Source organism: Herpailurus yagouaroundi, unplaced genomic scaffold, assembly GCF_014898765.1.
Source record: "Herpailurus yagouaroundi ecotype Mexico unplaced genomic scaffold, PumYag 162, whole genome shotgun sequence".
Classification (NCBI taxonomy): domain Eukaryota; kingdom Metazoa; phylum Chordata; class Mammalia; order Carnivora; family Felidae; genus Herpailurus; species Herpailurus yagouaroundi.
In genome coordinates, this window is record NW_024412403.1 from 71,813,757 (window position 1) to 71,826,183 (window position 12,427).

Genomic DNA, 12,427 nt, shown 5'->3' on the forward strand with positions numbered 1-12,427 from the left:
AAATACCTCTACACAAATAACTACTTAGAAATAAAAGTTCTTCCACTTACTAGCCGTGGCTCTGATCAATTCATTTTGACTTCTGTTTTATTCAACTTTATAAAATGGTGATAACAGTGCCCTTCCTACCTTCCTCTAAGAGCTGTAGTGAGGATTAAATGTGACAACAGAAGTGAATACATTCTGGATACTACAAAGGCAATTATCTACTTTGCTGGATATGCTCCACATCTCTAAAGTCTAGCTGGATATACAACTTAAACATTCTAGCAGCTTAAGTTCAACATACGGAAAACCAAATGCATCATTTGACTCCCCAAATCTGTTTCTCACGTAGACTTCTCAAAGTTTCAAATCTGGATGACAGAGGTCAATTTTTACTTCCTTCCCTCAGTACATCACCAAGGTCTGTCAACCTTCCTCCCATGGGTTCCTTCTTTTCCAGCCTACGAACACTTTCCCTGTATTATCTCATGTCTAGGTCATTACAACTGATCTCCTAGTAGCTCCTCTTATTCCCCGACAATCAGTTTCAGTCCCAAACTCTCAGCTTTAGAAAAAACAAATTTCCAACTGCCTACTTGTCAAATCTGTCTCAACAACAGATCATGATCTAGAGTCTATTTATACTATCATCTGTAATAGGCACCTTCTAATGTGGCTCCCATGATCCTCACCTGCTGGTATTCACACCCTTGTGTGGGCTGAACCTCATCATTTACTCATTCCATGCCCAAGTGGGAGAGAGGCAGAGACAGAGGGAGAGAGAGAGAATCCTAAGGAGGCTCCATGATGCCAGCACAAAGTCCAATACAGGGCTTGATCTCACTAACCGTGAGCTCATGACCTGAGCTGAAATCAAGAGTCAGATGCTTAACTGACTGCGCCACCCAGGCACAACTCATCACTCACTTCTAGTATAGTGAAAAGTGATGGGGACTTTACTTCCATGTTTAAGTTACAAAAGACTGTCACTTCCATCTTGCTAGCATTCTCGTTTTCTTACTTCCTCACTCTGAAATAACAAGCCATCAAGTAGTAAGATGCTCTGTGGAGATGCCCATGAAGCCAGGAACCAAAGGAAACCACCAGCGGTCAGTTTATAAGGAACTGAGGTCTTTGTCCAACAGGCCAAAAGAAATGAATTGTGCCAAGAGCCACGAACGAGCCAGGAAGTGAATTCTTCCCAGCTGAGCCTCAAGATAACTGTAGCCTTGTGAAATACCCAGAACCAGTGGACCCACCTAAGCTTCAGAACACTCTGGGATAAAAAATGTTACTGTTTCAACACACTAAATTTTGGGGTAATTTGTAACACAACAGTAGATAACACACTATCTCACATATTTCAAAATAAATTCAAAATAAATAATAAACATAAAAAGAAATTTATAAACATTAAAAAAAAATTGGGGGCACTTAGGTGGCTCAGGCAATTAAATGTCCGACTCCTGATTTTGGCTCAGGTCATGGTCTCACAGTTCTGAGACTGAGCCCCCTGTCAGGCTCCACACTGACTGGGATCCCACTCTCTCCCTCTCTCTTTGCCTACCCCCCAGCTTGCGCGCACAGGTGCTCTCTCTTTCTCTCTCTCAAAATAAACATTTAAAATAAAAAAGACAGGGGCGCTTGGGTGGCTTAGATGGTTGAGCAGCTGAGCGTACAACTTCGGCTCAGGTCATGATCTCGCGGTTTGTGGGTTTGAGCCCTGCGTTGGGCTCTATGCTGACAGCTCAGAGCCTGGAGCCTGCTTCGGATTCTGTGTCTCATTCTCTCTCTGCCCCTCCCCGACTTGTGCTCTGTCTCTGTCTCTCAAAAAAAAAAAAAAAAAAACCTAAAAAAAAAAAAAAACAAATGTAAAAAACAATTTTTTTTTAATCAAAAAGACAATAAAGTGCTGGTAAGAATATGAAGAAGTTAAAACTCAATAAACTGCTGGCAAGAATGTAAAATGGTATAGCTACTTTAGAAAATAGTCTGGGGGCACCTGGGTGGCTCAGTGGGTTGAGTGTCTGATTTTTGATTTTGGTTCAGGTCGCAATCTCACAGTTGTGGAATCAAGCCCTGCAATGGGCTCTGCACCGAGTGTGGAGCCTGGTTGAGATTCTCTCTCCCTCTGCCCCTCTGCCCCACTTGTGCTCTTTCTCTAAAAATTAAATTAAATTAAAAAAAAAAAAATCTGACAGTTCCTCAAAAAGTTAAGCGTAAAGTTACCATACGACCCAGCAATTCCACTCCTAGATATACACCCAAGAGAAATGAAAACACATATCCACACAAAACTTGCACACAAACGTTCAAAGTAGCATTATTCATAATACCAACAAAACAGAAACAAACCAAATGTCTGTCAAATGATGAATAACAAAATATGGTATATTCGTATAATGGAATATTATTCAGTCATAAAAAACAATGAAGGAATGATATGTGACAGCATTTATAAACCTCAAAAACATGATGCCTATTAATTTTCTAAGTTTGTAAAGCTAAAGTCCAGGTCTGAATCACAGGGTCTTTACTGAATTTCAACTACTCAGTAAGACATAACCAAAAATCTCCACTTTTTTTTTTTTTTTTTAATTTTTTTTTTCAACATTTATTTATTTTGGGGACAGAGAGAGACAGAGCATGAACGGGGGAGGGGCAGGGAGAGAGGGAGACACAGAACTGGAAACAGGCTCCAGGCTCTGAGCCATCAGCCCAGAGCCCGACGCGGGGCTCGAACTCACGGACCGCGAGATCGTGACCTGGCTGAAGTCGGACGCTCAACCGACTGCGCCACCCAGGCTCCCCAAATCTCCACTTTTAAAATGGAACAGTAGCAAATTACAGGTAGGCAGTTGAATGTATTGCCTCTGAAATTATAGAAATAGCTGAAGCCATGGAAGAGAATGAGATAACAAACAGAAAACATGCAGCTTAAGGAAAGAAAATGATGGAATATCATACCAGCCTTTTAAGGAAAAGAGCCAACCAAAGAAACGGAGAAAAAAAACATTCAGAGGGTAAAGGAGAAACCAAGAGAAAGTAATATCAAAAACTCAAGAAAAGAGAGGCGCTTGGCTGGCCCAGTCAGTAGAGCATGCAACTCTTGATCTCGGGGTTGTAAGTTCAAGCCCCATGGTGGGTGTAGGGATTACTTAAAAGTAAAATCTTTAAAAAAAAAAAAAAAAAAGAAAGAAAAGAAAAGGCAAGAAAAGAATTGTAACTAATACAGTTATAGAGAAATCAATGGGAATAAGAATCTAAAAAAAATTCATCATTTTTTCACTCCTATTCTTGGTGTGGATAGAGCCAAATATCATGGGTTGAGCAATAAACAAGGATTAAAGAAATGGAAGCAGCTGTGTGTAAATGAGTTTTAAGAGGAAAGAATTAGGCTGAGTTTTACTATACTTGTTTTTTTAAGTCTAGAAACTTTGAGTCTCAGAGGAAGAAGCCAGGAAGAGAGAGCAACCCAGGGCAATGGAGAAAACTGCTTCATCAATGTCCTAGAGGACAAAGGGACAAATTAAATTGAGAGCTAGGTTGAAGGATTAGTCTTGGACAAACTTCATTAAAATAAAAATATGTCAGTATGCAAATGCAGTAACACATTATATATCTGCACCCTTGGGGAAGAGTTTCACATAACTGCACTTTCCAAATATTTAAGCATCTTTTCTTTCAGCTATTTTCTTTGAAATTGTTCAACACTGTATCACGTGGTTCTGTCTTCCTACACACTGTGCTTTCCTAGATGACTTAAGGCCATTATGACTGATTATTGTACTAGGAAGCAATATAGCTGAGTCTGCATGTTAATTTTTCAAATCTTCTTGGGCTGTCCTACACTTATCAGTTGCCATTTTCTCTGGTACATTTACCGTGATAACCTTTTTCATATGTGCTTCCAATAGATTCTAGTTTGAAAATCATGTAACCATTAAATAATACACTAAACAAAGGATAATACAGTTCTGAATTGAAGTACAGGAGTAAAGTGCGTGGCTTTATGACAACTCTCTCCAGGGCTAAAAATTCTGTTTCACGTTTTAATTCAACTGAGAGTGGGTTTCAAAAAGTTGAGGATATCTATCAGAAGACAGACTTCTGACTTGGAATGTTACTTTATTTTGCTTCCTTAAGTCATATCAAAATATCCTTGCCAAGTAATTGATAATCTTACATGGTTAGTCTTCAGCCACCAAAAAAAAGGATCATGTTGATTCCAAAAGTGACCCTAAATATCTCACAGTAACTAAATATACTTTCCTGTCCTAAAATCACTTACCAATAAAGTTATAATTTTCTACACTTCATTTCTGTATGCTAATAGTCATGCATATTTCACACATATGGATATTATGTGTATACTGTGTATAGTTAAGTATATATGTTCACAAAAATCTTAGCTTTTTTTTTTTAATTTATTTTGAAAGAGAGAGAGAGACAGTGAGTGTGGGAAGGGGCAGAGAGAGAGAGAGAGAGAAAGAGAATCCCAAGCAGCACAGAGCCTGACTCAGGGCTTAAACTCAAAAAACGTGAGATTGTGACCCAAGCTAAAATCCAGAGTTGGATACTGAACCAAATGAGCCATTCAGGTGTCCCACAAAATCTTGGCTTTAATCCCTTTCAAGTTTCACACAAATTTCACAACTACAAATAGCACAGGACTAAAAATGACTAGAGTTAAGTACACAGGGAGTCAGTTAACCAAAATTTAACAATTCATTTCTTTAGCTACAATACAATGGTATAGCCTGAATTCATTCTTTCTTAAGATTCTGGTGATCTAGCAATTCTACTTCTGGGTATTTATCTGGAAAAAAAAAGGGGGGGTGCACTTGGGGGGCTCAGTCAGTTAAGCATCCGACTTGGGCTCAGGTCATGACCTCACGGTTTGTGAGTTCGAGTCCTGCATTGGACCCTGTGCTGATAGGCTCAGCCTGGAGCCTGCTTCAGAGTCTGTGTGTCTCCCTCTCTCTCTCTGCCCTTCCCCCACTCATGCTCCGTGTGTGTGTGTGTGTGTGTGTGTGTGTGTGTGTGTCTCAAAAATAAACATTAAAAGAAGTAAACATTAACTTGAAAAGATTATCTGCACCCCTATGTTCAATGCAGCATTATTTACAATCGCCAAGACGTGGAAGCACCCTAAGTGTCCATCAACGGATGAACAAATAAAGAAAATGTAGTATATAAAATGGAATATTATTTAGCCACCAAAAAAAAAAGGGAATCTTACCATTGGCAAAAACATGGATGGACCCTGAGGGCATTAAGTGAAGTCAGACAAACAAATACTGTGTGATCTCACTTATACATGAAATCTAAAAAAAGCAAACAAAACAAAATAAAATAAAAATGAACTCCTAGATAGGGACAGACCAGTGGTTTGCCAGAGGTGGGGGAATGGGGTGGAGGCATGGACTGTGAATTGGGTGAAGGTGGCCAAAAGGTACACGCTTCCAGTTACAACATAAGTCCTGGGGATGTAATGTACGGCATGGTGACTATAATCAATGATAACATTTTGTGTATTTGAGAGTTGCTAAGAGAGAAATCTTAAAAGTTCTCATCACAATAAAAAAAATATTGTAACTATGTATGGTGATGGATGTTCACTAAATTTACTGTGGTGATCAACACATACAAATAGGGAATCATGTTGTACACTTGAATCTAATGTTACATGTAAAATATATCTCAATTAAAAAGATTCTGGTTATATCCTCCTATACTTTACTCATCAAAAGCAAAAACAAAACTACCATTGCTTCTCCAGCACTCTCTTCCTGCTCCTTAAATTTATCCTCCATATTAATGAAAATTAACACATGTAGAATTTCTCATCATGACAGAGTTAAATGGCCTGACCAACTCAAACTGAAATGTCTCCAGTCTCCCTGGTTTAGAGTATTAGAGGCACCAGTATCTATATCTGTGCCCCTGTGTTCAAATTATTTACGTGTATCTCCCCTTCTAAGTCACAAACACCATGAGGGCAAAAATCTTTTTTTTTTTTTAATGCTTATTTTTGAGAGAAAGAGTGCAAATGGGGAGAGGGAGAGGGAGAGGGAGAGGGAGAGGGAGAGGGAGAGAGAGAAAGCAGGCTCCAGGCTCTGAGCTATCAGCACAGAGCCCCATGCCAGGATCAGAGGCTTAACAGACTGAACCACCCAGGGGCCGCAAGAATCTTTTCTTATTCAATGATTCCATTCAATCACTTGACAAATATGTTTGAGCACCTAGCATTTCCTAGCCTCTGGAGAGAGCTGAGTTAAGCAGTTCCTGCCTTCACAGTCAAGCAGGAACTGTAAACACAGGCCTGTAAACAAATTACAACACACACAAAAGCAGAAGTGAGCACAGAATTAAATCAGAAGAGGAATGAACTCTAGGGATGTAGAGGAAGTTCAGGGATACACTTATGTATTCTCCTAAAGGCCTTCCATAAATACCTGTTGAATGGACGAATGAATGAATGAAATCTTGCTTATGAAAGATGAGATCCCAGGTCCAAATGAGATGTATTAGTTGCTTCTGGAAGTCACTAGGTAACTTTACCTTTCAACAACCGCCGAAATGCAGACTCCAGCATAGTCACCCCCACCTGAGGAAATCACCTTGAGGAAAGGACCTACCTGTACTGCCAGCCTTTTGCACTGCCACCGCGACTACTGCTGCTGCTGCTGCTGCTGATTCCACCCCCACAGCTGCTGTTGCTGCTGTTCTTGTTTGGGGTCACCGCTGTGGCCAGGCCCTCCAGCTTTCCTTCACTCTCTGAGACTTTCATTGTTGACACTGGTTCACCCCCCTGCATCTTAACTCCAAAGTCCATTTGCCCTTCTTGGGCGGGAGGGAACAACTCTGTAGAGTAGTTTTGTAGGTGCGAATTTTTAAGACTTGATCTGAAGGTGATTCCAGTTGCTAAATCAGGCCGCGGCTGGATGGGAACCATCAAATGGTCCAGGGAAGGAATACAAGCATTCCTACCAAAGGAAAACTTTTAAGAGGGCAAGGGTAGCAATGAGGACAGAAACCCTTTAAATATATATCTCTTTCCCGGCAAATGCAAGGAGGAAAAAAATCACCCTGCCAGAGGGTTTGGTGGTATACTCAAAGGAGAAGCAGAAGCAGTGCGGGGAGGTCGGGGACTCTTAGCCAAGAGGGCTCGCCGAAGGACGGAGGACCACGGACCGCGACCCGAGGCCTGACCTCTGAGCTGACGGACTGGCCCGCCGCGCTCCCTCTGCTCCTCCAGCGGGTCCTCTGGCGGAGGGTTCCGTCCAGCCCGCTCGACGGTTCCCGCCGCAGCCCCCGTGACAGAACAGGGACCGCCCGCGCGCAACCCGGGAGGAGGGCTGGGGAAGGAGGCCGCCGGGGGCGGGACGCCGGCTCCCAGGGCCGCCTCTCCTCCGGCCAGTGGTGAGCCGCTCGGGGCGACTTCCTCCAACGCCCCCGGCCCTGGGCCCTCGACTGGGCTCCCAAGACCGGCGAGTCCCTCGCCCTCTCCCCAGCCCCAAGCGTGAATACCACAGCTGCGGTCGCCGCCCCACCCACAGCCCCACAGCGGGTCACCCACCCGCCTGCTCTTTCCCCGCCTTCCCTTCCGGAGTAGTGTGAGCTCACTTCCGAAGCAGAAGCGCCTGGCGCCATCTTGGCGCAGGGCACGCGGCCCTGAAGGGGGCGGAGCCTCGGGGGTAGCGGTGTTGGGGGGGTTGACCCGGAAGAAGGGAAAGGGAGGGAGGTGGGACAGCCAAGGAGGGAGAAACAAAGAAGTCCGATTTAGTGCCGTTGTGAAGTGTGACTTCTGGCCTTCCTAACCAGGTCCTGTCCATCCATTGGAGGGCCCATTCTAGGCATCTTAGAATGAAGGCTTAGAAAAATAATGTCATTTCTGTAACAAATTGCTAAAAACCCTCCTATTTTGAGTGCCTGGGTGGCTCAGTTGGTTAATGGTTGGACTCTTGCTTGCAGTTCAGGTCATGACCTCCAGGTTGGTGAGTTCAAGCCCCACCTTAGACCATGCTGACAGCATGGAGCCTGCTTGGAACTCTCTCTTTCTCTCTCTCTCTCTCTCTCTCTCTCTCTCTCTCTCTCTCTCAAAATAAATAAACATTAAAACAACAACAACAACAACAAGAAAACTCGTCTTCATTTTAGTGATTTTTGCAAACATTGCATGACATTGGAATAGGGCAAATCATTGTTGCAAATGAAAATGAAACTGTTGTGGAAATTATAGCTCTCAGAATCAAAGCTAGCTACTGTTTCTCTGACCCCAGACAACTCACACTCTTTAGACTTTGTTTTTTTCACCTGTAAAGAAGGAGTAGTTGAAGGTAATTTTTAACGTCCCGTCTAATTGTAAATTCTAGTTTCTAACAACATGATTTGTGAATTGAATGTATGTCATATGCAAAACACGAAGGCAAATGCAAAGAAGTATTACCAAAGTAAAAAGTAACACAGGGGGCGCCTGGATGGCTCAGTCGGTTAAGCCTCTGACTTCAGCTCAGGTCATGATCTCACAGTGGGTGAGTTTGAGTGAGACACATGTCGTCGTCGTCGTTGTCAGCCTCTGTGCTGACAGCTCAGAGCCTGCAGCCTGCTTCAGATTCTGTGTCTCCCTCCCTCTCGGCCCCTCCCGTGCTCGTGCTCTGTCTGTCTCTGTCTCAAAAATAAATAAAAACATTAAAAAAAAAACGCAGTAAAACAAATGCAGATACATAGATAATTAAAGCTATGAAGAAAATTAAAGGAGATGATATAAAAAAAAAAGTGGGATGGGACAGAGAATCTGTTTTAGAAGAAAGGTTGAGAAAAGTCATCTACGAGAAGATATTTAAGGTGAGAAATGAAGAAACATGAGAAAGCTAAGGGAAAAGAAAGCTTTATTTATTCTGGGGAATGAAAGACCAGGCAGCATGGTGAGCAAGAGAGAGAGTAGCATAAAGACCAGGCAGCATGGTGAGCAAGAGAGAGAGTAGCATAAAATGAGAGTGAAGAGGTAGGCAGAGAAATTCGGATTTTATTGTTAAGTGCAATGGAAAGTTATTGAAAGTTTAAACAGAGAAGGTTTGTAATCTGATCTATGTTTTTAAAAGATCTCTCTGGTCTCTTCAACAAATAGTGTTGGGTCAAGTGGATATCTATATAAGGAATGAAATTGGATCCCTACCTCACATCATACACAAAAATTAATTCAAAATGGATCAAAGACAAATATGAGAGCTGAAACCATAAAACTCCTAAAAATATATATATAGGGGTAAATCTTCATGACCTGGAGTTAGGCAAACCTTCTTAGAAATGACATCAAAGCCTAAGCAACAAAAGAAAAAAGTAGCTAGATTCAGAGTCATGAAAATTAAAAACTTTGGTGCTACAAACAATACCATCAAAAAAGTAGGAAACAGAGAGGTGCCTGGGTAGCTCAGTTGGTTAAATGTCCAACTCTCGATTTCAGCTCAGATCATAATCTCACAGTTTGTGAGTTCAAGTCCCACATAGTGCTCTGCACTGACAGTGTAGAGCCTGCTTGAGATTTTGCCTCCCTCTCTCTCTGCCCCTCCTCCACTTGCTCTCTCTCAAAAATAAATAAATAAATAAATAAAATAAAAATAAGTGTTAAAAGAAAAAGTGAAAAAATAACCCAGAAAATGAGAGAAAAATACTTACAAACCATGTCTGATAAGGAACTTTACTTTATGTAAAGCACTCTGACAGCTCATTAATTAAAAAAATAAATAACCCTATTTAAAATGGGCAAAGGAGCTAGATAAAAATTTCTTCAAAGAAGATATACCAAAAGTCAATAAGTACATCAAGAGAGTCTCAACATTATTTACCAAGGAAACACAGATCAAAACCACAATGAGATGGTGATTCCCAACCACTAGGATGGCTTTAATAAAAAAGACAATAACCAATTGTTGATCTTGATGAGGGACATGGAGAAGAAACTGTACTCCTCACACACTTCTGGTAGAAGCATTACACTAAGTCTAAGAAGCAAGACACAAAAAACCACATATTTTATGATTCCATTTATATGAATGTCCAGAATCGGCAAATCTATAGAAGCAGGAAGTAGATTAGTGGTTGCCAGAGGCTGGGAGGAAAGAGGAATGGGAAATTACTGCTAATAGATATGGGGTTTTTTGAAGGGTAATTAAAATGTTTTAAAATTAGATACTTGCAAATGGTTGTGCAATCTTGTGAATATATTAATATCTGTTTAGTTGTATACTTTAAATGGGTGAATTTAGGATGCATGAATGATAACAAAATAAAATTATTTTTTTTAAAAAATTCTCTAGTTACCATGTAGAGAATTGATTTTAGTGGGAGAAAAAGAGGAAGCAGGGAGACTTGTTAGGAAGCTTTATAAGAAATGAAGTGAGAAGTGATAATGGATCAGACTAGGGTGATGGCAATGAGGATAGGGCAGTAATTGGATCCAAACCGTATGGGTGTGGAGGTGGCTACAGCACTGAAAGTGGATTGAATTTCCAACGGTGCAGGAAATATTCTTACAGACCTCTCCAATGCCAGTCTGTTCTACACATCACAGATGAAAACCTTCTGATGAAACTCAGAACCCTCCAAAGACCTTTCATTATTTCTGAAAAAAATTCCAAACTCCTCTGTCCAAGAAAAAATGGTGTTGTAATAGCTATAGGATTGAGAGTTATTCTTTTATAGTCCCATACTGATCAAGATAAAGATCTCTATATAATCAATGAGGTCAGCCAACTGTAAAAGTAAGCCATGCTAATCCACTCCAATCAAGGAAAAGAAGTATTGAGTGTATGCCTTCATTGGATCAATGAGAGGTGCAAAGGAGGAACATGCCACTCCAAGGACAGGAGACAACATGGAGTCTGGAAAAAGCTTTAGCTTTAGAGACCCAGGGACTATTTTGGCATTCCTCCCAATGGTGATAAGACTTGGGGACTAGCTTATGCTGACCAGGTGCACAACAGATGATGTGTAGCAAATGGAAAGACAAGTGTTAATAATAAAAAAAAATTCAGTCCAGAGTGTTCAAGTTTGAGTACACTTTTTGTGCAAGACACTCAGCAGGACGCACTTTTTACCAGAAGGTTACAAGATGTTCATAGACTCATGAGCCAGAGCTAGGAGAGTTGATTGACAGATATTTTGTTTTCTTAAAGCAAAAACTTCTTTTATTGTAAACTGAGTCTGTTTCATCCAATGTCTAAAGAGAAAGAAGAGCATATGACTTGAACAAAGATAAAGAAATGCACTTTTTTGAAAGACTTCAAAGAAGGATATGTTCATCTCTGTGAAGACATTATTGTGCATTCGTCAGCATTCTACTTGGATGATGGATCAGAGCATCCTTCCACATGGAAAGAAGCTGAAAAGCATAGTGGTCAAGAACATTTTGGGACACCTGGGTGGCTCAACCAGTTGAGTGTCAGACTCTTCATTTCCACTCAGGTCCTGATCCCAGGGTCGTGGGATTAAGCCCCATGTCAGGCTCTCAGAATCTTGGGATTCTCCCTCTCCTTCTCTCCCAACTTAAAAAAAAAAAAAAAAAAAAAAAAAAAGTTAAGGGAGTAAGTACAAGGATAACCATTGCATAATTAAAAAAAAAGAGGGGGCGCCTGGGTGGCGCAGTCGGTTAAGCGTCCGACTTCAGCCAGGTCACGATCTCGCGGTCCGTGAGTTCCAGCCCCGCGTCAGGCTCTGGGCTGATGGCTCAGAGCCTGGAGCCTGTTTCCCATTCTGTGTCTCCCTCTCTCTCTGCCCCTCGCCCGTTCATGCTCTGTCTCTCTCTGTCCCAAAAATAAATAAACATTGAAAAAAAATTTAAAAAAAAAATAAAAAAATTAAAAAAAATTTTTAAAAAATAAAAAAAAAAGAAAAAAGGACACTTGATTAACATTCAGTTTTAGAAGCTTTATACCCATGATAGGCCAGCATATAGGACTTTTTAAAGAAGTTTCCCTTTAGGGTTTGTTCCTTGGATTAGAAATTGTAGGCCTTTGGTGTTTTTTTGTCAAGCACTTTCAGAATTCATGATTTTGGTTCAGGGCTGGTAATATTGTGCCATTTTCTTCTTCCTCACAAAAATATTTTTGGATATGTGCCAGAATGACAATCATTGGTTACTAATTCCACTGCATGTGACCTTGGGCAAATTACTTGAGCTCTTTGTACCTGTTTTCTTACTTGCAAAATGATAGTAATAGTGACTCTGCTAGAGTGCACCTCGTGGCTCAGTCAGTTAAGCATCTGACTCTTGTTTCAGCTCAGGTCATGATCTCACGGTTCGTGGGTTCCAGCCCCGTGTCAGACTCCGTGCTTGCAGCACAGAGCCTGCTTGGAATTCTCTCACTCCCTCTCTCTCTCTCTCTCTCTCTCTCTCTCTCTCTCTGCCCCTCCCCTTCTCACTTTCTTTTTCTCTCAA

The 12,427-nt window shown here is 41.3% G+C and overlaps 1 protein-coding gene across 1 annotated transcript in view; it reads right to left on the reverse strand.

Moving 5' to 3' along the window:
- OSBPL11 (oxysterol binding protein like 11) overlaps positions 1–7,247 on the reverse strand; it is an 86,534-nt gene extending 79,287 nt beyond the window's left edge. The window contains exon 1 of the mRNA XM_040484786.1: positions 6,627–7,247. Within this exon, the coding sequence (XP_040340720.1) occupies positions 6,627–6,943 (317 nt within the window). The 5' untranslated portion in view covers positions 6,944–7,247. The remainder of the gene's footprint in view (positions 1–6,626) is intronic.
- Positions 7,248–12,427: the final 5,180 nt, after the last annotated feature.